This window comes from Penicillium crustosum, assembly GCF_028827405.1.
Source record: "Penicillium crustosum strain IBT 35664 chromosome Unknown utg000001l_segment0_segment0, whole genome shotgun sequence".
Lineage (NCBI taxonomy): Eukaryota > Fungi > Ascomycota > Eurotiomycetes > Eurotiales > Aspergillaceae > Penicillium > Penicillium crustosum.
Genome location: NW_026623122.1, coordinates 6498254 through 6525739, shown reverse-complemented (window position 1 = coordinate 6525739; position 27486 = coordinate 6498254). Strand labels below are relative to the sequence as shown.

Below are 27486 nucleotides of genomic sequence, written 5' to 3'. Positions count from 1 at the left end.
AAAGTTGCGCATGCGCAAAGTCAAGTCTCGCATAAATGGTATAGTTAATCAACAGCTAGAAGATTTATGAAACACAACAAGACCGGAAAATCACTGTGTTACTCTTTCGACAAGCCTAGTAGAGTGTTAGAAAATGGAGTGAGGATGTCAATCCTAGACATGGGGCCTTACCTGAGAACACTAATGGAAAACGTCATGAGCCAAGCCAAGAGTGCAACCAGCAATACAGAAGCAAGTGCCTTTTGTCGTGTACATATACCATCATTTCGAGGATCGAGGGTTTGATTGACCTCCGCCTCGGTGCAGGATCCTGTTACCTCCGAGAGTGAATCAAATGCCAAACTAAGATTGGCGGAATCGAAGACAATGAAGAAGATATCAAGGAGGATGAGACGTGCTTTAGCCGAGGGAGAGCGCAAACCCAAGGGCTTTGACGTGTATTCATCAAAGGTGATGTATAATAGGTAAACCAGGGCGACTGCGTCGACGATGATCGCCATCAATGCAGATGGGCCCTGAGGGTGATGCCCTTGATCAGACATGTGTTGAATCGATCCACCCAGAGCCAGTGCAGATAGTGAAAAGCACCAAACAGTCATTCGAAGAATCAGCGGCACGATCGGGCTTCGCAGAAGGGTCTTCCTGAAACGCTTGATCCATATATCCCTTCGGCCTCCGCTGTGTAGCGGATACTCCGGACTATCGCCCTCTAGGTGCTTTCCTCGCCATGGTTGCAAATAATCACCATGATTCTCATTCAGCCATTCTGACGTGACATGCTGTTCCTCTCTACCAGGCTCTCGGGGGGTATTGGATGGCTCGTGAGAATGTCACCCAGCGCGATTCACGGTTGACGGGTGTAGACTCATCCTCAAAAAGGCCGTTAGTGGTCGCGTGATTAGGTTGCGGCTTCGACGATGAATAGGGCGAGTGGTTGTGCTGAGCGATAAATGCGCCATTTGGTTGGGAAGGAAGTAAGCGATCGGTTGCGGTAGCTTCATCTCCGTCCTCCTCGGGCTCATCGACCGATCGGATCCAGGCTACAAGAACTCATTATTAGTGATTGATCGTCGAATTGAGCATCAAATGCGACCATACCAGGTAGAGATCGTAAGACGGAGCGTTGAGAGTATGCGGCTTCTTCCGCTGTCTGACCGTCTGTACGCGCAAGTGCTGAATCGGACGTTTTATTGCGAACAGCAGACTCGGTATCGACTCTAAGAGGGCCTGGCAGCGGTGATGACTCTGGGATGGGCGGAAACTTCTCTGCCAGCCTCTCACCAAAGACTCGCCCTGGAGCGCTGTCTTTGGGGCTGTCCATCATACAGAGAAGTTAAAACCTGAAACTCGGGAGCCGCGGGAAACTTCAAACCAACAGTTTGCCCGCGAATCCCCAATTGCTGATCAAGGAGGAAGTATGGTTGTTCAGGGATGAACTCTCCTAAGATGAAAGTGTACGCGGACCTCGGAATGACGTCTCGATTTATCCAACGCGTGGACCTGCTTTGCTCCCGCATCCCTTTTTCACCCACACGAAAAATAAAATTCAAGTTTCAACAGACTATTTGTTGTGAAAGTCTTCTTCTATTTCATTTATCCCGATCCATTTGATATCTATTATCTTCCCCGCGATCAAGCGATTATCGATTGCCGATTTATCAATTGTCTCAGACATCCTCCACCATGCGCCTTTTCCTAATTCCGATCTCGACAAAACGAGCTCTTATATATGCGCGACCCCTTAACAAGGATTTAGCGAAAGAGCTTTCTTATCTTGATAGGATTACAACAAAGGCGGCTGAAACATGGGCGAAGTGGGAGGAAGCCGACAAAGGATGGAAGATGCACCTTGTTCGCTGGGGCAACCGAGTTCAGCAACGGATACCATACGAAGAATGGGCCCTCAAGAGCATTCCTTCATTGAAAACCCAATTGCGAATCAATGGTGATCATGGAAAGACCAAGGTGGATGTGCTGTTCCCCGGTAACGCGATGCGGCTGGAGCGAATCCAGCAAGTGGTGCGCATGATCGCCACGGAGAGGCAGGAAATCCATCGAAAGAGGATGATGTGGAGCTTGATTGCTGCGCCAATTACAGCACCCTTTGGATTGATACCAGTGTATGTGAATGCCTCGAGTTTTCCGCGATGATATGATATACTAATGAAGACCAGGGTTCCGAATATTCCCTTTTTCTATTTGGCATACCGGGGCTGGTCCCACTGGCGCGGTTAGTTTGATATTCTATACGGGCCTGGTGCATGAAGCTGACGATAATACACAGCATTGAATGGCTCAAGACATCTAGAATTCCTCGTCGAGAAGAATCTCCTCAACCCCATCTCATTACCGGAGATAGAACAGCTGTATGCCAAACGCGCATCTCAGAAACTCGAAGGTACCACGACCGAGACCTCATATTCCGATGTTGCCGAGAACATAGAGCAGAGTGAGGACCGGGTCCTGTTGAAGATGTCTGATGCCAAGAGGTTGGCTACAATCCTGGACGCACCGGAGCTTGCATTGGAAGCCGAACGAGCGATCATCCAAGTCAGTCAGCAGCTCGAGGCCGCAGCGAAGACCAAGCAAAATAAGCAAGACGAGAAGAAGGATTCATAATGAGCGTTTAATCATCATGTTCTGGGGTAAGGAGACATCGAGCTCTTCTACTAAACAAATGAAGGGGTCATGTACCATAATGCAAGGAACATATAGAATTTGAATAGATAACCATATAGACGATAATTATTATGAACATTTGAATATGAACGCTATACTCCGTACGTCGTACACAAAGATAACTTTGTGAGTCCAATAAAGTCCAATGACCTCAGAGCCCCTGACGGAAGTAGGTAAATCCGAGTCTCTCCCCCATTGTTCCCACCTCATCCTCCACGCCATTCATCGGAGCTCCATACATCATGGCTACTAAAAAGATTGAGCAATGGGAGATTGAGCGATATTGGGAGATTTTCGCCTCATTATCAAATGGCCAAAAACACCTCAACAGCTCCCAAGCCGCCTCGGTGCTGAGGAACAGCCGGCTCCGCGATGATCAGCTTGAGAAGGTCTGGGACATTGCCGATGTCGACGGAGACGGGGAGCTGGATTTCGAGGAGTTCTGTGTTGCGATGCGCTTAGTGTTCGACCTGGTCAACGGCGTAAGTGACCCACCATCTCAAATCACCACTAAATCGTTCTAACACGACGTCTTATCTGTACAGGAACTACAAGATGTCCCAAATGTCTTGCCGGATTGGCTAGTCCCAGAGTCAAAGTCACATCTCGTCCATGCGACCCGCGCATTAAGCACCGGACAGGAGCAGTTCGAGCGGATAGAAGATGAGGACGACTCGCTCGGCCTGAAGGACGGCTTTGATTGGTATATGAAGCCCGACGACAAGAACAAGTACACCGAGATCTACGACGCCAACCGGAACGCGCGCGGCCAAGTAGAATGTGAGTACCCCGTACAGCGCGCACAGCGCGCTCGGAGAAATACCCCGCTGACCATCTCCCAGTCCAACAATTACAACCGCTCTACGAATCACTCGATGTCCCCGACACCGATATCCGCTCCGCCTGGAATCTGGTCAACCCCTCCGCATCACCCGCAATCAACAAAGATGCAACACTTGCCTTCCTGCACATCCTGAACTTCCGCCACGAGGGTTTCCGCATCCCGCGCACCATCCCCGCATCCCTGCGCGCCTCATTCGAGCACAACCAAATCGACTACCAAGTCGACAAGGCACGACCCGCACAGCGCTACGGCGCAGACGGCGATACGGAAACACGGACAGGCCGCAAGGCCAAGTTCGGCGATACTTACCTCGGTCGTCTGGGCGTTGGCGGCAAGGGCTCATACCAGCCCAAGGGAACAGATTTCAGCGACACGATCCAGGACGAGGAGTGGGAGAAGGTACGGCTGCGCCGTGAGCTTGCGGAGCTGGAGAAGAAGCTGAGCTCCGCCACTAAAGCCTCCGACTCTAGACGGGATGGCCCGCGCCATGATGGCCGGCCCAACTGGGTTCTCATTAAGAAGGAGGCACTTTCGCTCTTGGAGTATAAGGAGCGGGAGTTGCGGGAGTTGCGTGAGGGTACTGGCCGTGCTAAGGATGGTCAGGATTTGGAGCGACTTCGGGAGGATGTCAAGGCTGTTGGGGAACAGGTGGACGGGCTGAAGAACCATATGGCCCAACGGCATAATGTCCTTTCAGACCTCCGCAGCCAGATAGAGGACGAGAAAGCTCGGCGGTGATTGCTTCCTGTGTCAATATGGATTAGCGGACTCGTTGGCCTATGCTTTTTGTTTCTTTTTTCTTTCCGTGACCCCTTTCGCTGCATATATGCCCTACCTTCTTGATTCTTGCGACTATCATGTACAGCCATTTTCTTGTTAGGGAGCTTCAGGCGTCAAATGGATATTTGCATTTTATTTCTGAGTATAAGAGATGAAATAATTCAACATACAATAGTGAGGCATCATGGTTCTACCTAACCGCAAGTTGACCTCATTGTGATTATTTTCTATAAACACACCTAGGTAGTTAATCTTATGGCACTTGCCCCTGTGACCCGTGCTCACTGGTCCGTCATCAGTAGGCACGATCAATATCTAGTCCTTATGTCCAGCCGTCGACTTGAAAAACTGGAGAACCATGCAGCCTACTGTCTACTAATCCAATATTCGCGAAAGGCGCTCCAATTCGAAAATGAAGTCAATATTTAAACGGAAGGAAAATGACAACTCCTCACTTTTTTTTTTTTCACAAGTTCTAGCTGTAATTACTCACTAACAAGAACTTGTGGATAGATTTACTTCATTTATGCCTCAGACAGGATTGTCTTAGTTCTATGTCTTATGCACAATCTGCGGGTAATCCCCTTTTTTTATGTTACATATCGTCATGCCACCAGTACCGATCTCTCATAGGAGGTCGGCTTCTGGGCGTTGGGGAATTTCATGGCATTGGTTCGCCCAATCAAGAATGACGAACCAGTAACATTCGGGTCTGCGGGGATGATATTATGCGGGAAGCCGGGGTCGAAGGGCTTGACCCTCTAGATGCATGATTTGGTCCTGGGTCAGCTTGAGACTCAGGGCCCGAATGTTATCCTTGAGGTGTTCGACCTTGCAGCCGCCGATCAGAGGGAACACATTGCCGGCCTTAGACATGACGTAAGCTAGTGCGAATGAGGTGACAGATTGATGCTGTGCTCAGATGCCACCTTTTCCAAAGCCTCGCTGACTTTAATCTCTTCTTCGGTCTCGTGGGGAGGTCGGCCGGCGAAGGCACGCAGGCCTTCTCCAGCACTCTTACGGCGCTCGAGTTTGGCCGTCGACTGGAACTTGCCTCCACCAAGAACATCCCAACTATTTTCACGTATCAGAAATGGACCATTGAAATTGAAGGGAGTATGGGATACTCACGGTGCAAGAGACATGCTAAATTGACGGGCCATAGGGATGATATCACGCTCGAAGTCGCGATTAAGAAGGTTCCAACGTCCTTGATAGATGCTAAAGGGAGTTTTCCCGTGGTCGATAGCGTAGGTGTTAGCGGCGGCCGCAATCCAGGCGGGGGTGTCTAATGCTCCTAGGTATAGAACCTTGCCCTGCTTGACGAGAATGTGGAGGGGATTCATGGCCTCTTTGATCGAGGTGGTAAAGTCCCAGTAGTGAGCGTAGTAGATATCTGACGGAGGTGATACAAGTCATAAAGGGGGAGCCCACATGTCAACGATACTAGGGAGTAGTCAAAGACTTACCAATATAGTCGGTACGTAGCTTCTTTAGCGAATCACGAATACTAACATGAATACTATGGCGGGAGTTACCCGCAAAGTTGGCAGCTCGGGGGCCCTTGCCAATAGCATGGCTACGGTAGTCCATCGTAAACTTGGTGGCTAGAACTAGCGAGTCCCGGTTTTGGCTCGCCTCAACCCATTCACCAATCCATTCTTCTGACTGCTCGTTCTGATAAACGTTGACAGTATCAATGAAGTTTCCACCGGCCTCATACCCAGGTTGGTAGTCCGGGTGAGGCTCAAGATTTAGTACCCACCTGGGCACTTCTGACCCATCCGACCCGCTTACCTTAAAAAAAGCACTAGCCCTAGGAATACCCGTTTCATTTGGTTTATTGTGCAATATGTAGGACATGTTAGATAAAAAAGTCAAACTGGATCCATTAGGATCACTACCTAGGAGTATGTACGGCAGGTTTTAGACGCCATCGCACCAACCCATATAATTTGTCTCTATTCACTCAACCCTAGGGTCCCATATGATTCCTCGGCTTCTATATCTAAAGATTATTACCGAGAGGATTTAGATCCGTAATTTTAAAGAATATAGAAGGGCACTTCTTTTCTAGGAATAATAAGAAAGAAGCTCTAATTCGTTTAAAGGCAGGCATATGTATCATACCTGAAATACCATTATAGATCCCTTATTAAGCAATGTACCCTGGTTCTACCGGCTTTAGGCAGGAAAGTAGAATGAGGCTCTTGATCACATGAAAGTTTCAAATATCTGCAAAGTGCGATTGTAAACCAGAAATGGACATATTTAAATTTCATATGGGACCAAAAGCTTCATTTTTCTATATACCGGGCATGATGGTTGTTACATGCCGAATTGTTTACAGTACAGTGTATATTGAGGCCTGAATGCAGTCTAATATCAGGCATGGTTAAGGCGTAAATCAGGTCAAAATCAGGCTTTCGGGCATTAATCTAGTGAAACGAACCCTGGACGCTGTACACCTGGGTGCCCCACGCTAGTCCTATTTGCGGAATGTATATTCCGCTACCTCGAAAATATTTATAGCTTGGTATTTCCCCGGAACTGCAGACAATTCACAATTCACCATTCACGAAAAATTCATCATGTCTCACCTTCAATATTTCTCCTACAAAGGCGTTGGCGAGAGGAATCGCCAGAAATTCAAGTACAGCCAAGCTGTTAGAATCGGAGACCGGATCGAGTGCGCAGGCCAAGGTGAGCAATCAGCCTGACTGTATGGTTTGTTTCATTTGCTGATCTTGTCGGGTCTAGGTGGTTGGAACCGTGAGAGTGGCGAGATTTACCGGGAAATCAATGAACAAATCGACCAAGCGTTCGCCAATGTCGAGCATAACCTGAAGGATGCTGGTGGTGAAGGCTGGAACCAGGTTTTCCGCGTCAACTCGTACCATGTGCCTATCAATGATGAGGCATTAGCAGCCATGGTGCGCAACTTTGAGAAGTACACGCCCGGGCATCAGCCCATTTGGACTTGTGTCGGTGTTACTCGTCTTGGTGAGGATGATATGCGTGTGGAAATTGAGGTCGTTGCCCATGTACCTAACTAAAATACTCACCGAAGAGTAACTGGGAAAAGATTCATGATAATGATCTGGATACAAGAAAATAAAACCAAACATGAAGGCATTCAACGTTGAAAAGGTATTCAAATGTGCTACTTGCTACATTGGAGCAAATCATATTCCTTCCTTTTAAGGACTAGGAGGGTAGAGGTTCTTACGCATAATCCAACCCGTCGTACCATATATATGTACCAAATAAACGAGATATAGAGTGGCATAGGCAACTCTAATCTGGTACGTGGAAACAGATGCATGTAATACTTTCGTGGGATAAAATATATACCGAAGTGTTTTTTTTTTCCTGCAATACTAGCGGATCCAACTAATCTCCTGAGTTGCCTTTAACTTCCAAGTAGGTACCGCATTCAATGCTGTTGTTCCTACGAGGATCTCGAACTCAGCCCCTGCGTCGACAATCCACACGCCCTGCTTCGTATCATACATGCCAAAAGCATGGAAATCGACCTCGATCTCAACCTCTTGCTTTTCATTTGGCGATAATGGACGTGACTTGGAAAATCCGCAGATCTGCTTCTTGGGCCTCGTCAACCGCCTGGGCGAGCATTGAGAGAACCACGCGATAACCGTCTCCCGGCCAGGTATATCGCTACCTCCAGTGTTGCTAACATGAACAGTCAACGTTAGAGGGGGACCCTCTACAAGGTGCTGAGTGCTAATAGAACCCGGCAAAACCTCAAAATTGTTGTACGAGAGGCCGAACCCGAGAGGGAACAAGGGTTCAATGGAGAGAAGATCCCACCATCGGTAACCAACGAACAATCCTTCGGAGTAATAGGTTTCATTTTCCTCTCCCGGAAACGAGGAGAACGCAGGACAATCTTCCACTCGTCGTGGAAAAGTCATTGGCAGCCGGCCGGAAGGGTTAACTTGACCACACAGCACAGCCGCCGCGGCATTTCCTAGTTCCTGACCTTGGTACCAAGTATACAGAACTCCCTGCACATCATCTATCCATTCATCCATTCTGACGGGAGTTCCGGCCTGTACGCACACGATCGTGCGTTTACAAACAGCAGCCACTTCACGAATCAACCGCACCTGTTCTCCGGGCAAGTCGAAGGCTAAGATATCCTGACCTTCTGTCTCCCACTCCTTGTCACGTCCAACGACAACAATTGCAGCGTCACACTTTGATGCTAGCTGTGCCGCCTCAGCAGGTCGGTCCATTGTATCGAACTCCTCGAAGCCGAGGCGAATTCCTTGGAATTGATCTTCCATCGGATCCAGCAGAGCGAGAAGCTCGGGCTGGAGTTGTCGATCGTGTGACCGATAATCGATGCGGATGTCATAATCCCGTCCCGCAATCATATCGACAGGAACCACCTTCTCCTCACTGCCATAGGTGAAGAATAGACTGCCTTTCTCATCATAGGCACCGGACTGTTCCGATATGAGGACTCCATCGAGGTACAGTTCTGCCGGCCCGATTGAGGCTAGGGATATTGCGTGACGCCCAGATGTCAAAGGTCGTAGCGTAGCGCGGATGCGGAACGACCAGTTGGCAGCCGCACCATTGAGCTCGGGTGGGACGGTGCCAAAAGACATGTAATAGAGGTCATCACTGTACAAAGAGTCATCAGTAGGAAGGCCATAATGTGAGAGTAAAGAGAGTGATAACATACGTGTGAGTTTTTGCGACTGGAGAATTCGCAAAATCCTGGCCATTAAACCAGTCAATGGCGGCTCCAGCTTTCCCAGTATCCGGATTTTGCACAACCCCGCAGACGGGAAGGTAGCGATTGACTTTAGCACCAGCCACAGTCACGATCTCTGTGGTAGTATGATGGAATTCCTCCTTGACTGAGTCGTGAACAGAAGTCCAGTATGGGGCTTTGATGTAGGAACTTCCACCACCGCCGGCAACGACTCTTTGCGCGTTGGGCCCGAGGATGGCGAGCTTTTTAAGACCTTCGGATGGCTTTATAGGTAAAGCGTTTGCCTCATTTTTCAACATCACGATCCCGGAACTAGCTGCACGACAAAGCAGGGCTCTTTTCTCAGGTGTGTCATCGCACAGCTCCGGGTCGTCCCTAGGATCCAGAAATCGGCCCGCCTTTTTGAGAAGTCGGAGTATACGGCCTGCAGACTCATCTACTCGGTCCAGATTAATCAAGCCCTCCTGAAGAGGCTGCCCGAGAGCGGCCTTGGAGCGCTTGGTAGGTGGTCCGGGCATCTCCAGGTCAAGGCCGTTGTTGATAGACGCAACCGTGGAAGTAGTTCCGCCCCAATCACTTGTGAAAACACCATCCCAACCCCATTCACCCCGAGCGATATCAGTGAGCAGCTCTTTGGATGCGTCACAGTAATGACCGTTTACCTTGTTATAAGCTGTCATCATGCACCATGGGTCTGCATCACGAACGACCATCTGGAACGGCAACAGATAGATTTCACGTAAGGCACGGGGCGCAATGTGAGCATTGTACTTAAACCGTTTGGTCTCCTGGTCATTGGCTAGAAAAACATGGAGTCAGAACCACAGGAAAATATAAGTCCTGACGCGGGTGAGAGACTCACCAACAAAATGCTTTGGTGTTGCACCTACGCCGCGAGACTGAAGGCCTCGGACGTAAGCCGTTGCCAGGCTTCCAGTGAGGTATGGATCTTCACTGAAAGATTCAAAATTGCGGCCGCCGAGTGGATGCCGATGAATACAGATGGTAGGAGCAAGCAATACCGATGCGGACTTGGATTTGCACTGCCATATGTTAGTCTAGCCCCCAAGCTTAGCGGCTTGTTAGAAGATTACTCACTTCATCTCCTAGCAACTGGGCAATCTCGAATAGAATATCTCGGTCCCAAGTTGCTCCCAGACTCACACCCGAGGGAAGAAAAGCGGCTGGAACGCCCTCGCCGAAGATCTCTCCACGTGCTCCAGAGGGTCCATCTGACATCTACACGGCCCGATGTTAATTCACCAGTATATGGATTTATGATAAGGGTACTAACCTTTAGGGAAGGAATCCCCAGGCGTTCGATGTTGGCTGTTCGCCATTGGGACTCACCCGCAATTAAGCTGAGCTTTTCCTCAAGTGTTAGGCTTGAGAACAAGGCTTCAGTATCATCCGACATGGCTACCGTTTTCTCACAACACGGTTCCGTAGCGCGTAAAAATGGACATAGAAAAGAGAAATTTAAATTGGGCTATTTATTTTCGAGAAGATGACTTGTTCTAATGAGCCAACACAGAGATAAAGGCGGAATTCACGCCCCGCTACGGTGGACCCGAGGAATTTATATTCCCTCTTACGTCTGATGGTTTTCTGTGGGGGGGGATATTGCTTTTTCTCCATGGAGGGTGTTCAAGATTACTATTTCCGTCTATATTATCAGCCTTGGCAATGTGGGAGCGTAGAAACCAGAGTACACTTGACCCCGGTCTTGAAGTTCTAAATGGGGTTACCACTGATTTCAAGTATATGCTATCCGATAAAATGAGCATAGGAAATACCCAATGATTAGGTATATCCAACCAAGATCAAATGAGAGACATAACCTTGGGAGTTCCCAGAGCGGAATTCACTTATCTTTTTTTCCCCAAGCTATTCCGTTTGTCTCCACCTCAGATATCGGCGGAACGTGAATTCCTGACATCACCTGCCACTATCTTGATGGACCCATTTTTCTCCCCAGATTCCCCGGGTCTATCTATGCTCTCTGGAACTGGAAAGCCGGGGCTATTCCCTATCAGTAGGGGAGGGCCTATATATTGACATACCTGCCTCCACTGCAAGCTTAGATGTTGGGACAAGCACCTGTTCTCACTCAATTTTTACCTACAGACATTTCATTCAATTCACAATGGCAGACGAGAAAGATCCGAAGCATAGTCTTGATGTCGAGAAAATAAGATCTGGAGATGCCGAAGGCACAATGACGGTTGAGTCAATGTCATTCAAGGAGCAGTTCAAGGCAATGAAAACCCACAAACATGCCATACTAGCTGGTAAATAACCTCTGACTTCAACACTGTGAGGTTGATAATGCTAACTTAAGAAAAGCCTTCGCCTGTTCTACTACACCCATCCTCATTGGATACGACCTGACCCTGATTGGCTCGATTATCGCAAACTCCAAGTTCGTCCAGCAGTTTGGTACTTACGATGAAGGCCTTCAAGTCTGGACACTTCCTGCAGGCCAACAACTGGTTTGGACCATTGTCCAGTATGTCTCGGCAATTGTCTCTGCTATAGGCTCGGGTAGTCTGAACGATATCCTCGGCCGTCGCATTTGCTTCCTTATTACCGTCGGGTATGTCACTCAATTACAAAGATTGGATTTTCCTGAAGCCAACCTAGATACTAATTCTTCCCCCCTTCCAGTCTTACTGTTATCGGCACATTCGTTGAGCTATTCTCCCCAAACTGGAAAGTTTGGGTCGTGGCTAAACTCTTCATGGGGGCTGCCATGGGTTCCATGCAAGCCAACACACAAACATACGTCTCAGAGATTACCCCAACCGCTATCCGAGGACTCACGCTCTCACTGTTTCAATTCTGGATTATTTTGGGTCAGCTTATTGCTTCATGCGTTCTCGAGGGAACGAGCCATGTCGATAGTCCTTGGTCTTGGAAAGGCGCCGTCGTATCCCAATTCGGTCCCGCATTCTTCTGCCTGGCCATGTTTATTCCCTTTGTCCCAGAGTCTCCCTATTTCCTCGTCGCAAAAGGCAGACTGGAAGATGCGAAGGCTGCGATTGCCAAGCTGAGGGGAAGCAGGGACTTTAACTGCGACGAGGAGCTACGTGAGATAAAAGAGACTCTGGCCCATGGACGGCAAGCCGACGAAACATCAGCTTCCTTCCTCGAATGCTTCCAGGGGTCGAACCTCCGTCGAACCCTCCTGGCATGTCTACCTTTGGTGATGCAGATTTTTATTGGCTACCCCCTCTGCGGCAATTATCTGTCTTACTTCCTAACTTTGTCGGGAATGAGCAATGCGTTCCTCATTACTGTCATATCTGTGGTATGTTCACTGGTTGCGGCTCTTTTCGCCTTCTCCCTGATCGAACGTGTGGGACGCCGACAGCAACTCCTCTTCGGTACTTACGGTATGCTAGTATGCCTCCTCATTATCTCACTGCTGGGATTCTTTGGCGTGGGAGAGAAATGGAATTACCGTGCCCTGGCTGCCTTCTGTATCATATGGGCAGTCTTCTACTATGCATCTGTCGGCGCGGTGGGTTGGGCTATTGTCGGAGAAATCTCATCTTCACGCCTGCGTGCGAAGACGACATCTATTGCCGCCTTGTCTAGCTCGCTGTTCAACATGGTCTGGTCTATTGCCATCCCTTACTTGGTCAACCAAGACAACGCAAACCTTGGGCCAAAGTCGGGACTTTTGTTTCTTGGATTCGGTATCTTCTTGTGTGGGGTATGCTTTTTCTGCATCCCCGAAACTAAGGGTAAATCGTTTGCCGAACTTGATGCCTTGTTCGAGGCCCACACACCAGCTAGAAAGTTTTAGGCTGTAGTTATAAACTGCATGGCTCTTCGGTGACTGCGTTAGTGTATCTGTCTTGTAACTTTGTCTAATAATTATCACATCATCCAGTTTGGTTCTCAGATAGCGATGCCTCTCCTTGTGCCACAGAACATTATAGGTGCAAGCGTACTCGGAAACAGAACTATAATTGGATATTATATCTAGTTTTAAATGATTTTGACTGTTGCGTTTGTTCCGAATGATTGAGTGAGAGGTGGATAGAATAGAAACGACCAAACCTATATCATTCTATGCTTTGTAGCGATTATCAATTATGCGCTGCTGTGATACTGTTCATACATTCTATAGAAAGATACTCTTTCTTTTGTAGTTTTCAACCGTTGAAAAAAGAAAGCTAAGTGTGAAACTGTGGAAATCGTACCTGAAATCTCATATCTGAGGCCAGTTATGTGACTCTTTAAATGCCCCAAGTCTCTCTCTTTCAAAGTCCTGTTTCAACAACTATGATACATCGTGACATCGTGTACAGAAGTTACCCCATTAATGACAGGCCCGTTCGTTCCCTTCCAACGCCTCAAGAAGAACCGACTGTCTTAGCACCTTCAGGGTCGTGAGCGACCACCTCAATTTCAACACGCATGTCATCTTCACCTAACCGAGTAACACCAACACATGTCCAGATGGGCTGGTGGTCCGGCATGTACTTTTTGAAGTTACGGACCATCGCCGCTAGCGCCTCGTTATTGATTGGAACGTGGTACGAATTCACGCGGTGCACTTGGGACCAGCCTTTTCCACCGGCATCTTTTAAGCAGCGCTCTACATTGGAAAATGCAAGGTCAATCTGAGCATTGATTTCCCGCTCAAATTCGCCAGTAGCAGGGTCCCAGCCACCTGAACATCACACGGATCATTCTGTGTCAGCTAGGCTGTTCTCAAGGACGATTTGGGAGAAATAAAAGTGGTGAAAAGTTGGCATCACTAACCTTGGCCTGCGCATTCAATGCGATCGCCCACTCGAACGGCTTGGCTATACCAGAAGTCCCTCTGCTTTTGGATTCCGGCTCCTTCGTATGCGTAGAATTTTAGGTGAGACATGATAAACCGGAAGCTTTAGGTGGGTTGGCAGAAAGAATAAGAAAGAAGATCGAGTAAGTGTACTTTTATTTCGAATGAAAATAGTTCAGTGCAATACGATGGATGTTCAGAAAGCCCTTATACATCCACCAGATCGGGGATCAGCCCCACTGCGCGGAATGTCAATTCCTATCTCATTTGACATATCCACAACAATTGTATGAAATAGTTATCAATACATATGGCATGAGGTAGTTAAAAGCAGGTCTAATGCATATATACCTTAGTGTGTTTGATAAAAAGCCTTTACAACAGAATGGATTCATATCCCATGGCATATTTAATAATAGGCTTGATCCATAGCAATACGATATAGTACACTCACAATCTGTATAATTACCAAGTTCAATGTGGATTTCTTTTCCACTGCCGACGCTTTGCCGTGGGTTGCGGAATTTACATCCCGCAATGCAACGGACGCAAGCTCTGACTTTGACATCATTCCAAAGTTGGTAACTAGCAAGTGGGAAAAGAGCTATGTATTTGACCTACTAAGTCTGCTTCAACTAGTGAAAGAAATACCTTATCCCTCATTTCTTCGACTCTATACCAAATACCACATCAGCCTGTGTGGAAATGTCTCCTTTGTTAGAGTCGGTTACTCTTGGAGCTACCATTCCTTTGAGGAATCGTATCTGCATGGGATCTATGACACGAAATCGCTGCACTGACAATGGCAAGCCGACGAAAGCAACCGTGTCTCATTACGCCGAGCGTGCTCGAGACGGCACGGGTCTCATTGTCACAGAAGGGACATTCATCTCCCCGCATGGTGCGGAATGGCCCTATGCACCAGTGATGTTTGACAAGAGCCATTCAGATGCTTGGAAGGTTGTCACCGATGCTGTCCACCAAGAAGGGGGAAAAATTTTGTTCCAGCCCTGGCATCCAGGTACGTCCTCCCAATACAATGATGCAGGTAACAGTTAATGCAGGTAACAGTTAATATTAAATTCATCATGTTTTGGCCGAATCCAGAACGATAATATGCCCATGCTCAAGGAGCATAACTATCCTGTCCTTGCCCCTTCGAAGATCAAGGCCAAGGGAGGGAAATTTAGAACCTTAGATGGAACACCGGTATCCTTGGGCACCCCCAATTACCTCTGAAATGTCAGATGGCTGATGTATCGAAAGGGACACACTGAAAACATCACCGAGATTGAAAACCCGAAAGACATTGTGGAGCAATATAGAAGCTCATGTGTTCTTGCAAAGGAAGCAGGCTTTGATGGGATTGAATTGCTCTCTCAGGGGTAAGAGCATCCTTTCTGTGATCATATTAAAAAGGGCTTAAACTAATCAATCTCTGTAGCGGATATCTTTTGCACAACTTCCTTTGCAGGTTTGTCGCGATGCCCTTTTGTAGCATGAATTGAGCTTACATACCTTAGTCACTCCAACGCGCGAGTCGATAAATATGGAGGATCGGTGGAAAACCGATGCCGATTCCCCTTGGAAGTACTCGATGCTATTATATCCGTTTGGGGCCCTCGGGCCGTTGGAATCAAGATCTGCCCATCTGATGATTACAACGACACAATGGTCAGCTATGAAGAGCTAACAGAAACTTACACCTACTACATTCAGGAGTTGATGAAGCGCAGTCTGGGGTTCATTAATCTTTCCCGCAGGGGGTGTGACGTTGGTAGAAACCAGGATGATTACTTCAAATCAAGCCCTAGGCCAGAAGACAAGGCATTGCCCCCAAACTACGAGCCATTAAAGGAGTTTGGGAAGGCGATCAAATACCCTGGAAGCAGCACCATGTTAATGGTGAACCACGAGTATACCTTCGAGGAAGCAGAAGATCTCATAAAGTCAGGTCAAATTGACCTGGCCCAGTTTGCACGACCGTTTATCTACAATCCGGTTTGTGATCCTACCCATATCATTTTCGTAGCAATTCAATCAGCTTATTCGGGTTTAACAACAGGATTTGGTGACCCGTTTAGTATCTGGAATCCCTCTTGCTTCCAATGACCGAGGTGGGATGGTCAACTATGGACCTTACCAGGACCCGAATGAGAACTACAATGACTGGCCCCGGGCAATTTGACGGAGCACATAGATTGGGATGATGATGTTTGATTGAGAGCCAAAAACTACCCGTGAGATGTAAATGTCAGTCTAGCTATCCATGGTTGTAGGAAACCTCAGGGGAAAGGTCTACCAAGTGGCAGAAGATTATGCCCATGGAGCTTCGGGCATAAAAAAGATATTCTTTGGATTTTTATTTCTGATTAGTGTAAGAACATCGAAATTAACACATGGCACAATAGCGAGGATGTCTCATAGTCTAGGTATCTACTTGACTAGGAAACGCGAACTGTAGCGATCGATACACGAACAAGTCACCCATCCCACCCTGTATGTCAACGCCAAGCAAACCAGCCAGCCGACCACAGATATTATTACAATCCAGTAACCACTGGACATCATCCAGCGTGTAGCTTAGATGGAAGAGAAAAAAGAAAGAAGCAAACTAGACACTGAACACCTCAAGAGAGAATGCTCTCACCAGAATCGCGCTTCGTTTCAACTGCAACAAATGCAGCACCTTTCGTATCCAACCCCTTCTCAGCACGGAGATAGGCCTCTTCCGAACGATCTGTCAAGATGTCGAGATCTTCATTTGACAAAATCGACGCTGGGTCAGCGCCAGCCTCGAACCGCTCGAACTCGTTCTCGCCAAGAGCCTTGCGCAGTTCGTCGATATCTTGGGAATTCGCACTGGGATCAAGCAAGGAGCGGAATTTGCCTTTTTGAATGACAAGACGTTCAAGGCGACGCTTGGAATCCGCTTTCTCAAGGAGCGTCTGCTCAACGGTACCCTTCGTCGCCAATCTGTAGATAATCACTGGCTTGGTCTGGCCAATGCGGTGAGCTCGATCCTGAGCCTGCAGATCCTGCTGGGGGTTCCAGTCAGAATCGAAGATAATCACGGTATCGGCGGAGGTGAGATTAATTCCTTGGCCACCAGCCCGAGTACTCAGGAGGAAGAGCTTGTGACTCTTCTTAGTATTAAAGTTTTTAATCTGAGCCTGGCGTTCTGACTGTGCAATAGCGCCGTCGATTCGGCAGCACTCCCAGGAGCGAAGTGTTATTGCCCACTCTTCGATGATATCAAGCTGGGTTTTGAATTGCGAGAAAATTAGAATCTTGTGGCCCTTCTCAAGTAAACACGAGACCAAGCGGTCCAACAAGAGCATTTTTCCAGAAGCGGAGACGAGTGTTTCATCTACGGAGGACGACTCATCCATCCACGGCCAATAAAAATTGTGTGGGGAATTACAGGCAAGGCGAGCCTGTAGGACTGGGTTTTGCATCTTCTTTTGTCCAATCTCTTTCTCTGCAAAAACAATATTAGCAAAGGAACTAGGAAATGTGACCTGAAAGTGACGTACTGGCAAGCTTCAGATTCGCAGCCTGCTGCATCTCTTCGAGCTCAGCATCGCTGGGCTCGAGTGTCTTCTCCTCTTCTTCAATTCCTAGCTCGAGTTTGCGGAGGTGCTCATCAAATTCCCCATCACTTAGGTCATTGTAGCCCTGACGCGTGCTGCGTCGGCGTCGGCGGCTATAATTATTTCCATTACTAGCCGGGGTAGATGCCCCGCTAGTTCTAGCACTCTTGATCGGCATTGCATCGTCTTTACCATTCCGTTTGCGCTTCATACTTTGCGAGCGTGTGGAGCTTCCGCTCTTACTCTCCAGACGCTCCAGAGCCTTTCCTTCAAGGTACTGGCGTCCTGTACCATTGATTATCTCTCGATAGAGATCTTTCTGCTCTGTGGTTAGAGGGGCGTACAAAATGTATTCCCGCTTCTTAGGAAGAGTAGTTTCAACATCTGTTTTTAGACGTCGGAGAAGGAAGGGCTTCAGGATGGCGTGCATGCTTGTGACCAAGTTGCGCTTGCGCTTTTCGACGAGCTCTGCCTGTCCTTTGTTGTCAAGAACGGATGAAAAATCAAACCATCCTTCGAAAGAGTTGAGGTCATTGAAAACCTCAGGAAGGAGGAAATGTAGAAGTGACCACAACTCCGAGATGTTGTTTTGAAGTGGTGTTCCGGTTATTAGAAGACGATTCGCTGAGTTATAGGTCAAGAGTTCTTTGACAAGCTTGCAATTCATATTTTTCAAGCGATGCCCCTCATCCTATAGATCGATTAGCATCTTGTAAATGAAAAAGAACTGACGCAAACGTACAACAACAATATAACGCCATTGATATTGACTCAAGAACTTTCGATCATTCATGCATATCTCGTAGGAGGTGCACACAACCGGGAAGTCCATGTCTCCCTGGTTTTTCATCTTCATATGCTTTTGACGCATGGCGGCACGCTCATCCTTTGAACCATGATACAAGACTGTTTTTATTCCCGGGGTCCATCGGGCGAACTCATCCACCCAATTGCTCACCGTACTCAGCGGTGCTGCGATCATGAACGGACCTGAAACGTTATTTTCTTTAAGGAAAGCAATCATGGAGATTGCCTGAACAGTTTTTCCAAGACCCATCTCATCGGCAAGGATACCGCACAACCCATTCATCCATAAAGTCTTGAGCCATTCAAGGCCCTCCAGCTGGTATTTTCTCATTTTGCCACCACTCACAAGTGCTGGCTGCTGTGTCGCGACCAAGTCCTGATCACCAAGTGCGGTGGGGTTTGCTTCATAATCGTCTGCAGCCTGCTCAAGTGCTTGCTGCACAGAGGGATTGTCTTCGGTTACTTCCACATCAGCCTTCTTGAAGTAACTGGAGATAGAACCGCTCTTGGCGGCAGCCGCCCGCTTAGGCCGACCTCTCGTCGATCCTGTGGCCTTTCCGCCGGTGCCTTTGTTCTCATCCGTCGCATCTTGGTTTGGTCGAGTACGAGTGGCTCGGCGAGCAGGTTCAGGAGGCGACTTGGTTTTCTTCTCGGTCGCAGCAGCCTGTTCACGGTGTTTGATCGCTGCCAAGCGTGCGTCCTCCTGCTGTTTCTTCATTTTCTCAGACATGATAGCAACAAAGACCTGCAGGTACGAGAAGATATCAGACCACTGTAATCAGAAAAGACGAGGATGGACTGGAGACATACCGAGCTGGTTTTCAACAGGTGCATCAAGGCCTTGGCCTTGCTGTCCATCTCCTCGACATCTTCTGAATCGGCCAAATCTTCCTTGGGATTATCATCTTTATCTTGAGTTGACTTCGAGTCCTCAACCTCAGTCGGGTCCGTGAGTGGCGACGAAGGAACCACCGACTCAGGTGCCATAGTCCCCGCACGGGAATCCGTGGGAGTAGCGGTGTCTTCAATGGACATTTTGTCTGCTAGAATTGAGTAACAAAATAAAAAGAAGTCAATGACCTAAAGCGAATACTAGATGGATGGAGATAGTACGTCATTCGCAGGGGTGAAGAAGTTTTCGCGATGTCAAATTTCGCGGGGGCGAAGAGTAAACGAACGTAATTCCAGAGACTAGGGTGTTCACAAGTTCGCGACAAATGAACACTCGTAGTTTTAAGAAACGTTGCCCAAATTTGGACCTTGGTTTGTGATATATCGGAGATCGAAGTGAGAGCGCGTCCTCGACGCGGCATTTTCGCGTTGGACGCACGGACCAGGTTTAAATGGGACGCCGCTGGAACTACACAGACGTGGAGTGGAGTTCAAACATCATTCAAAACTATCATACATTAATAATATTAAACAACGAATCTTGCAACACAATATGAAGAAAATGGTCTCAAATTCTCGAATTCTTGATTGTTTCCACAATAATTCTTGGTTCTACCCCTCTACTCCGAAGAGGAACAGCCATCCGTCGGCACCAGCATCACATCATCCAAGGACATCTCAGTGATCGTGCTAATGTCAGTGGAACTTGGTTGCTCATCAACCTGCTCTTCCTCTGGTTGCTCGGGCTCGCTTTCTTGTGGCATCACAATAGGTTCAAAGCAAACAAATTCATCCATGACGCGATCAACGTTCATGTTTGTCATCCCACGGTACGCCCGAAGGGTTGGCTGGTAGTCGAACTGACGGTGCATCGCCTCGGCCTGGGCTTCTATTTTCTCAAGCTTGGCCCTTTGTATCCTTCGTTGATACTTGAGTTGGCTTTCCATTGGGCTGAGATCTACCGAAGACCTGTTTCCGGTGAGGACTCTGCTGATAGGTTTGGCGGGTTTCGTGAAAAAAGGCTGGGCGAGGTTCCCGTTCCGTGGCGCCTTAGATGGTGTTTCTTGTGGAAACTCCGGCGGAGGTGATTCAGGCATGGCGGTCACTTGTCTCTGAGAGTGTGGTCTGACACCGGCCTGCTTGTATTGTTGGATCTGAGCGGCGTTGTGTGGACCGATCTTCACCCTGACCATTCCACCCAGCCGGAGCTTGGTGGTGTCCAATGACGAGTCCGGTTTCCGTTCGTAATACTTCCCCCAATCCATCACAGGACCGAGGTCATCAGAGTCACGTTTAATTAAATCCTTTGGGTTCACTGTGCCGTCCGTGCTTGTGCCAATGCTTTGAATGAATGCACTCTTGTCACTCCTGACTGGGTACATCAAAGGATTGATTAAGGTCTCGATCTCATTGTGGGGTGGAGTGAATCTCAGGTTATCTTTCCATTCGAACTTGTCAGGCTCATGGGAGTCATTGGATTCTCGCAGCACCACCAGGCTGTCTCCCCAATCACCGGCATATCTTCGAGGTAGTCCGTGTTGATGCAAGTACTGCCTGGCTTTCAGGACGTCGTGGGCCTGGCACATCAAAAGGTCCGTGTACTTGGTGACCAGGTTTCGATTGGTCTTTCGAGCAATCCTTTTTAACACCAGTTGAGGTGGCGGCTTGAAATGCTTCAAATCGCTGTTATCAATTCTCATGAGTACCTCTCGCTGTTTGCGCCGCATTTGGTCCAGTCTTTTGTTCTCTCGTTCGATCTGTTTGTTGCGAATGCTTATGGTCTGCGTGAGCTGTCTTCGCTCATCTGGCCCCAGGCCAAGAAGGTCGCAAACACGTCTCCAGCTATGGTATTTCATTGTGTTCTCAACGATTTCAACTTGCATAGCCCTGTGCAGATCTTTCCATTTTGGGTTTGGGATCTAAAACGACGACTGACATTAGACTCGGTCAATTGAACTAACACGGCAAAAGGCAGAATATACTTACTGCATCAAGGAGCACCTGACTGGCATCTGGCAGTGGATCGTCATCACTATCCGGAGAGGTAACCATATCCTCGGTAGCTGGAGGCGCGTCCGCACGAGTCATGCGCGCCACGTTTACGTTCCTCGCATACACCGGATTATCCATGTTGTTACTGGCGATGTGATTATCGAGCTGATCCATCGGGACTCGTTCTGTCTCAGACGGAGGCGATGGAACGGTTGGCGTTGTCCCAGCGTTTCGGAGAGGAAGTGTAACGTCGCTTGTCTTCATGTGCTGTTGGCTGTCGCCAACGCCGCGATTCTGTGCAGAGGCGATGGAATCACGACCTGCCTGTGGTCTGCTCAAACTAGGGAAACGCAGCCGGTGGCAGGTTGGGGTTGAATGGCACAGTGTTTAGCCTGCGCCTCTTTTGTGGGCGGGGTCTGCCTGATTCCCCAAGCTCGATGGAGTCGTCAAAGGAGTCATCGTATCCGTGGCGCAATGAGATCTGTGACGGTGTTTCGTATTCATCTTCGCCATATCGCACCGGCGCGCGGATACTGTCGCGCAGTTTCATGCCGCTCATTTTGGCGGCGCGTTAAGATGAGGCGTGGGGTGTAGGGGAGGGGGGGTTTCGTTCAATGGTAGTGTGGGTGTATCGATCGTAAGTCTGTTAAAAGGTCAATGGGAAGCATGCGCTTCATTGTAAGGATGCGATGAGGGATCGTGGTGGGGTGGTCGCGAGATGGAGAGGCTGTCGCGCGAGATGAAGGAAGAGAGGAGAAGGGAGGTTCGGGGTGGCTTTGAGGTTGCGCAAAGTCAGTGCAAGACTCGAGCTCTCAGATTGAAAAGGAAAACAAACGGTAGGAGCAAATTGAGTCGAGACGACAAGGTGAGTTCAAACGTTGGGTCAGATGCCTAAGTGCATCAACCGACGTGCGCGCATCCTAAGACTTGCCAAATTCTAATGTCGACCCCATAATCGATGTTTCTACACAGAATGAAGCCATATCCTGTATTGCATCTTTCCGATGTTTATTATCTTACGGATATGAAGATATAAAGGCGTAATGGCCAGTGGATGTCCTGGATGTTGGGAAGCTAGTAGCAACGAGCAACTGAAGCTGGGTATTTGCATGTAAGAACCATGAAGCAATAAAGCAGCCAAATAAAGCAGACATAAAAGAAAAGGAGACAGCCACGCTACTCTAAACAATGTACAGATTCCCTTCATTCCCTTTCATCATCCAGCATATCCGTCCTTCTCCCCATCTCCAGAACATGAACATGACATTGCCATTCATAGTCCAATGAAAGACATTCGCAAAAAACGACTTCGGCTGACTCTAGACCACGCGGTCTTGGAAGGGAGCACTCGGCTTTCGCGCATAGAATGGGTCTTCATTATCATCCTCATCCACGTCCATTTCACCTTCATCCATGACAAGATCATCATTTCTATGATCTTGGAAACTTCGCTTCTTCGCGAGCATTGGTGGTGCAGATGGGGGTGCAAGACTTGCAGCCCCACGAGTAGTAAATTGTTTAGCACGCTCAACATCACGCTTAGCAGAAAGAATGCTCTCGAAAGCCGTGAGAATGTACTTCATGGTGTCCTCGATTGAGACACAGAAACGACGCTGTTGGATCATGTGCGTAGCTTCAACCGCCTGAATATTGAGCATGACCATGAGGTAGGCAATGATGACAGCAGCGGAGCGTTCGTTCCCAGATTCACAGAAGACGAGTACTTTCTTTTTCTGCTGTTGGCCATCTGACACCATCCCCTCGGGTCCCACATCCACACCAGCCAGATGGTCGTTGATTCGACGGATAGCGCGGGGGAATGCAGAAATAAGTTCTTGGTTATCAAGGACATCAACCGTGTCGGCCATGATACCGGCCTCGGCCGCCGCTTTTTCGCCTGAGACAAGACGTGCCAGGGCCGAGTGCCGACTTCGAATAGCAAGGAGTAGTGTGAACCCTTGGCTGCGGATATAATCGGCATCACGTAGACATGATGAAGGGCCCAGAGATAAAAATGGCAGGATGGATTGGGCTTGGCGGCGCATATCGTAATTCCATTGCGAAGGGTTGAAGCGGCGGGTGAACCCGCCTAGATCAACACGGTTGAAGAATCCGGGACAAATAAAATCTCCCTCTGCAAAGTGGTGAGAATCGCGGTTGAGATTTTTCGGGTCGACAATTACAGTGTCATCGTTGCCCGAGAAACCGAAAGGGCCTGCTCCAAGAGACCCAATCGAGGGTGGATATCGTGGCGTAGCTGTGTACTCTTGTGCGCGAACATAATGAGACTGCTCATTATGAGACATGGGGACTTCTCTTTGTGAATTACCGTTAAACATTGTGCTTTACAGGAGTTTTCACCCTGACGTCCGTGGACCGTAACAATTGCAAGCTCTGCTGTATTGACTGATTGGCGCGAAGATCAAATATGTTGTAACTTCAAGCAGAAAGAAAGCACATGCATAAATTCGATGTCGCTGAGAGCGCAAGACACAGTGAAAACGCAGGGAATGAATGTGTCAAGTTGAATAACCCTAGCAGAATCGATGCAAGTACTTGCGGGCCCACAATTTGAAGTCAAATTGCAGTATCCGAAAGTAGGAGTATGGATAGAATGAATAGCTTCAAGATGATTGCAGATCCAACATCTCTGGGGGAGAGCTCAGGTCCACCCGTGGACTGAGCTCTCCCGCGCGTCGAGATTAGGTAAGGCAATTCCATGGCCCCGGGCCCCGGGGGCATTTCCAAGGTTCCTTATATTCACTCCCTCTACCGTGGCATTTGCTTCAAATTTGAAGCCGTGAGTGATACTTTGTGTGAGATTCCGAGTCATAGTCGACAAAGTCAAGAGAAAACTTTTCCAAGTTGGTTTGAAGCCCAAGTAGCTTCGTATTCCATCCAGTCCTGGTAAACATGGGATCGCCAACTCGCCAATAACCTTTCGGCCAATTTGCATCATCACGCAGAACGTTGCAAAATTGACAGACGAAAATGATTTGACTGAGATGGTCCGTGAATGAACTGGGATAGCTCGTTCACCGCCCTGTCTTCCAGGTCTTTCCTAGTACTAGATATGTGTAGTAGGAACTCAACTACAACCCAAAACTCTGGCGCAAATCCTCTGTCTTTTTCAATCATACCATAGGTTCCTCTCATATTCAAGTTCATGGACTACTACTATACGAGATATTTCAGCGGTTCAAGTTGTTGGGTATATTTATGTCAGATTCTTTGGGATTATCACGACAAAGCGGCCGTCTGCCCGGAAATGAGGCTACCTGGGTTTCATTTAATTTATTGTACACAAACTATTATTTTAAGGAGCTGTGATCAGTGCTTGGGATACACATAGATATAGGGATACAATATAGATGAAACAATAGCGACATCGCCTTTGACGTCCTTTGTATATATATAGTGGTGTATATATTACCAATGCATCCCTTTGATATCTTCTTTCATGTCTTTATTGATGCCAATCTTCATATTTTTTCCCTCACTTTTACCAGGATTAAAAATTCTCCTATGGTCTATGTAGGTAACAATTAACTTATAATTGCTGTCAAAGCTGTACTTATGCAGATAGTTACCCCCGAAACTATAACGGTACAACTTCTATATTATTGTAGTAGGATAGTACCTTGTCTTACTATATGAGCAGAAGCCCAATCAAGAGTGCTAGGGGACAATAATCTAGGCTATGGCCTTGTATCTGCGAGCCACGGACTCCGATGTAAGCTCCGAGCACAGCCCCAGACTCTGAGGTAAGCTCCGAGAACAGCCCTGGAGCCCCGCAGCAATATAAGAACACTCTCAGAACTTGGCAACACATTCATAGATCCTCTCACGTGTTGGTGTACTCAATAGCAAAGCCAAAATCAAAAGACAACGATGGAAGAAAAGCTTCTACCGGGGGCTGTTACCAGAAAGCGGGAAAGAAGATATCCACGCCTTAAGAACTGGGGCCTCTCATTAATATGGACACTCTTTGCGTTACTCGTTCTTTGCAATCACTATAACCTGTACCCCAGATCATACCCCTGGGACAGCCTCAAAACTCTTAAATACAGCGGTGAACACATAACCTGGGTACCATGCGGCGACCTGCACAACAGACCACTCGAGTGCAGCAGCATCGAAGTCCCCATAGATCAATTCGCAACAGAGAAACCAAACCCAGAAACCAATCTCAAGGGCTTCACAATCCGACTGATCCGCCTACGCGGCGCAAACGCAACACAAAACATTCTTCTAAACCCCGGTGGCCCAGGATCTAGCGGCTTTGAATTCCTCTACCGCCGAGGCGATCAACTCAAGACCATACTGGGCGAAAGTTTCCATCTTCTGACATTCGATCCGCGCGGCGTAAACAGCTCAACACCAGCAGCGTCATGTTACCCAGATGCCAAGATGCGACAAGAGAAGTCGCATCTTCTAGCGCACGACGCTGTAACCGATAGCCCCGAGATCTACGCGTGGGCCCGGAACTTCGCTAAAGCATGTGCCGAAACAATGGGCGACTATGCGCCGTACATCAACACCCCGCAGACAGCAGCGGATATGAATAGCATCCTTGATGCAGTGGGCCAGGAAGATATGATATATTGGGGCTTCAGCTACGGTACGCTCCTAGGACAGACGTACGCGGGGCTCTTCCCCGAACGATCGAAGCGGGTCGTTATCGACGGAGTCGTGAACCAGTTCGAGTGGTACGAGGGCGTGGGTTTATCCGAAGATCTCACCGACACGGAGAGAGTGCTTGATGGGTTCTTTGACGAATGCATGAAAGCAGATGCTGGCAGCTGTGCACTCGCCTCACTAGCAACGTCGAAAGAAGAGCTACGCGAAACGGTCCTTTCGTCTCTAGACCAGCTCCGGCATCAGCCAGTCGACGTATACATCAACAACACCGTCTACGGAATCCTAACCTACGAACAGGTCTGGTATTACGGTGTATTTCACGCATTATACAAACCTCCACTGTGGTCGTCCCTCGCAGCGAATCTCTACAGCCTATTTCAAGGAAACGCAACACCCGCCTTCCTAGCCTATAACGCGGCCGGAAAACGAAATGACGAGTCCTCCGATTTCGTCGAACTAAACGATGGCCGCACAGGTCCATCTCACTGGCCACAGGGCAAAGACCCACTTCTCGCACAGATCACACCCTGGCTCAACCAGAGTCTCTTCAGAACAGGATTCCTCACAATGTACTACGAGAAACAGCAGTGGAAAGTGCCGAGGACGCATCAGTATGTGCCGCGGCGAGGTGTAGAGACTGCGCATCCGCTGCTGATCCTCTCGACTACCTATGACCCTATTTGTCCGCTTGTATCGGCGCGCACGGCTAATGAGGCTTGGGCTGGATCGCAGGTTGTGGAGGTTGAGGGATATGGACATTGTTCTGTTGCTGTGGCTTCGGTCTGTGCTGCGAAGCATCTGCGTGCGTTCTTGCTTGGGGGGACGCTTCCTGATGCGTATACGCGGTGTAAGGTTGATTCTGTGTATTTTGGGAACCCGGATGAACATGGACGCATGGCTGCCCAGGCGTATTTTGAGGACCCGGAGGACCAAAAGATTCACCTTGCGCAATTGGAGCTCATGGCGGGATGGGAGTTTTCTCGTTCGACTGTGTGGTGATTTTTTCGTTTGTAGCTTTGGACTCTGATGATACTATATCATAAGAATAGCCTGGAGAGACGCAAGTATATGTAAGACTTGGACCGAGGTTACGGTATTTGTTAGAAGAAATTAAGCCTAGAACTACATAAACTTAATCCTACAAGGACTGTGAGATACAATTGGGGAGTGGTTTCATTATCCGCTATTTGTGTAATCGGACAGACAAATTCTTGACGAATGTGACACCACCTGAGTAGTGTAGACACCAAAGCCACACAATAGGTACACAAAGAGCCACGTCCCAGATATGAAAAAAGGGGACCCAATGGAAGTTCCAACGGGGACGAATGATATTCCAGGCCAAGGGCCTTGAGCAAAATCAGAACAAAAATGGTAAGAAAAAAGCCCGTAGAGGAGCAATGATCGTAGAGAAAGTCAATAAATCCGTGCGTCACTCAAACCGGGACATAAGGATTGACAAGAAAAAGGATAGATCATACTCAAGACAAGAACGCCCTGAGAGAAAGAAATTCGTAATGAGCGTCTTGGTGGAAGACGCAAAAATAGAACCGCCGATGAAGATGGGAGAAAAAGAATCCACAGGAAAGCTGAACGGAACACAATATGTACAAATCGGGTGAAAGAAGACGCCCACGCTGTCGAAAGTGGGGAAGAAAAAGCAGGGGGAGTAATGGGATGTCTCAAAATAATTGCCAGGATGTCGCTATGCCGA

General features: G+C 48.3%; 14 protein-coding genes across 14 annotated transcripts; 7 read left to right on the top strand and 7 right to left on the bottom strand.

Annotated features, from left to right (window-relative positions):
- Nucleotides 1-28: 28 nt before the first annotated feature.
- N7487_002467 (phospholipase D regulator) lies at nucleotides 29-1465 on the bottom strand. Its single transcript, XM_056870214.1, is given in 4 exon segments — nucleotides 29-115; nucleotides 172-818; nucleotides 835-1040; nucleotides 1099-1465. 4 exon segments carry the CDS (start codon nucleotides 1322-1324, stop codon nucleotides 91-93), a joined length of 1104 nt encoding a protein of 367 aa, XP_056734998.1. The 5' UTR covers nucleotides 1325-1465; the 3' UTR covers nucleotides 29-90.
- Nucleotides 1466-1616: 151 nt separating this feature from the next.
- N7487_002466 (mitochondrial K+-H+ exchange-related family protein) lies at nucleotides 1617-2619 on the top strand (the record flags this gene model as incomplete). Its single annotated transcript, XM_056870213.1, has 3 exons — nucleotides 1617-2120; nucleotides 2175-2230; nucleotides 2285-2619. The coding sequence occupies exons 1-3, from the start codon at nucleotides 1684-1686 to the stop codon at nucleotides 2617-2619; spliced, it is 828 nt and encodes a 275-aa protein (XP_056734997.1). The 5' UTR covers nucleotides 1617-1683.
- Nucleotides 2620-2921: 302 nt separating this feature from the next.
- On the top strand, nucleotides 2922-4261 carry end3 (cytoskeletal adaptor protein SagA; the record flags this gene model as incomplete). The annotated part of the gene is made up of 3 exons (XM_056870212.1): nucleotides 2922-3161; nucleotides 3225-3459; nucleotides 3522-4261. The coding sequence occupies 3 exons, from the start codon at nucleotides 2922-2924 to the stop codon at nucleotides 4259-4261; spliced, it is 1215 nt and encodes a 404-aa protein (XP_056734996.1).
- A 768-nt stretch (nucleotides 4262-5029) lies between these two features.
- On the bottom strand, nucleotides 5030-6166 carry N7487_002464 (Aldo/keto reductase; the record flags this gene model as incomplete). The annotated part of the gene is made up of 5 exons (XM_056870211.1): nucleotides 5030-5170; nucleotides 5233-5377; nucleotides 5435-5699; nucleotides 5773-6049; nucleotides 6101-6166. 5 exons carry the CDS (start codon nucleotides 6164-6166, stop codon nucleotides 5030-5032), a joined length of 894 nt encoding a protein of 297 aa, XP_056734995.1.
- Nucleotides 6167-6894: 728 nt separating this feature from the next.
- Nucleotides 6895-7359, top strand: N7487_002463 (RidA family protein; the record flags this gene model as incomplete). The annotated part of the gene is made up of 2 exons (XM_056870210.1): nucleotides 6895-7006; nucleotides 7064-7359. The coding sequence occupies 2 exons, from the start codon at nucleotides 6895-6897 to the stop codon at nucleotides 7357-7359; spliced, it is 408 nt and encodes a 135-aa protein (XP_056734994.1).
- A 324-nt stretch (nucleotides 7360-7683) lies between these two features.
- N7487_002462 (beta-glucosidase) lies at nucleotides 7684-10467 on the bottom strand (the record flags this gene model as incomplete). Its single annotated transcript, XM_056870209.1, has 5 exons — nucleotides 7684-8956; nucleotides 9018-9849; nucleotides 9913-10093; nucleotides 10149-10289; nucleotides 10345-10467. 5 exons carry the CDS (start codon nucleotides 10465-10467, stop codon nucleotides 7684-7686), a joined length of 2550 nt encoding a protein of 849 aa, XP_056734993.1.
- A 729-nt stretch (nucleotides 10468-11196) lies between these two features.
- On the top strand, nucleotides 11197-12861 carry N7487_002461 (uncharacterized protein; the record flags this gene model as incomplete). Its single annotated transcript, XM_056870208.1, has 3 exons — nucleotides 11197-11341; nucleotides 11397-11646; nucleotides 11718-12861. 3 exons carry the CDS (start codon nucleotides 11197-11199, stop codon nucleotides 12859-12861), a joined length of 1539 nt encoding a protein of 512 aa, XP_056734992.1.
- A 553-nt stretch (nucleotides 12862-13414) lies between these two features.
- On the bottom strand, nucleotides 13415-13938 carry N7487_002460 (RidA family protein; the record flags this gene model as incomplete). The annotated part of the gene is made up of 2 exons (XM_056870207.1): nucleotides 13415-13734; nucleotides 13827-13938. 2 exons carry the CDS (start codon nucleotides 13936-13938, stop codon nucleotides 13415-13417), a joined length of 432 nt encoding a protein of 143 aa, XP_056734991.1.
- Nucleotides 13939-14553: 615 nt separating this feature from the next.
- N7487_002459 (uncharacterized protein) lies at nucleotides 14554-14907 on the top strand (the record flags this gene model as incomplete). The annotated part of the gene is made up of 1 exon (XM_056870206.1): nucleotides 14554-14907. One exon carries the CDS (start codon nucleotides 14554-14556, stop codon nucleotides 14905-14907), a length of 354 nt encoding a protein of 117 aa, XP_056734990.1.
- A 57-nt stretch (nucleotides 14908-14964) lies between these two features.
- N7487_002458 (uncharacterized protein) lies at nucleotides 14965-16036 on the top strand (the record flags this gene model as incomplete). The annotated part of the gene is made up of 5 exons (XM_056870205.1): nucleotides 14965-15057; nucleotides 15115-15233; nucleotides 15293-15322; nucleotides 15372-15849; nucleotides 15914-16036. 5 exons carry the CDS (start codon nucleotides 14965-14967, stop codon nucleotides 16034-16036), a joined length of 843 nt encoding a protein of 280 aa, XP_056734989.1.
- Nucleotides 16037-16478: 442 nt separating this feature from the next.
- Nucleotides 16479-19283, bottom strand: N7487_002457 (putative SNF2 family helicase/ATPase PasG; the record flags this gene model as incomplete). Its single annotated transcript, XM_056870204.1, has 4 exons — nucleotides 16479-17329; nucleotides 17385-18132; nucleotides 18184-18993; nucleotides 19059-19283. The coding sequence occupies 4 exons, from the start codon at nucleotides 19281-19283 to the stop codon at nucleotides 16479-16481; spliced, it is 2634 nt and encodes an 877-aa protein (XP_056734988.1).
- A 476-nt stretch (nucleotides 19284-19759) lies between these two features.
- N7487_002456 (uncharacterized protein) lies at nucleotides 19760-21690 on the bottom strand (the record flags this gene model as incomplete). The annotated part of the gene is made up of 3 exons (XM_056870203.1): nucleotides 19760-21058; nucleotides 21126-21455; nucleotides 21514-21690. 3 exons carry the CDS (start codon nucleotides 21688-21690, stop codon nucleotides 19760-19762), a joined length of 1806 nt encoding a protein of 601 aa, XP_056734987.1.
- Nucleotides 21691-22450: 760 nt separating this feature from the next.
- N7487_002455 (dual specificity protein phosphatase family protein) lies at nucleotides 22451-23470 on the bottom strand (the record flags this gene model as incomplete). Its single annotated transcript, XM_056870202.1, has 1 exon — nucleotides 22451-23470. The coding sequence occupies one exon, from the start codon at nucleotides 23468-23470 to the stop codon at nucleotides 22451-22453; it is 1020 nt and encodes a 339-aa protein (XP_056734986.1).
- Nucleotides 23471-25022: 1552 nt separating this feature from the next.
- Nucleotides 25023-26771, top strand: N7487_002454 (alpha/beta hydrolase; the record flags this gene model as incomplete). Its single annotated transcript, XM_056870201.1, has 1 exon — nucleotides 25023-26771. One exon carries the CDS (start codon nucleotides 25023-25025, stop codon nucleotides 26769-26771), a length of 1749 nt encoding a protein of 582 aa, XP_056734985.1.
- Nucleotides 26772-27486: the final 715 nt, after the last annotated feature.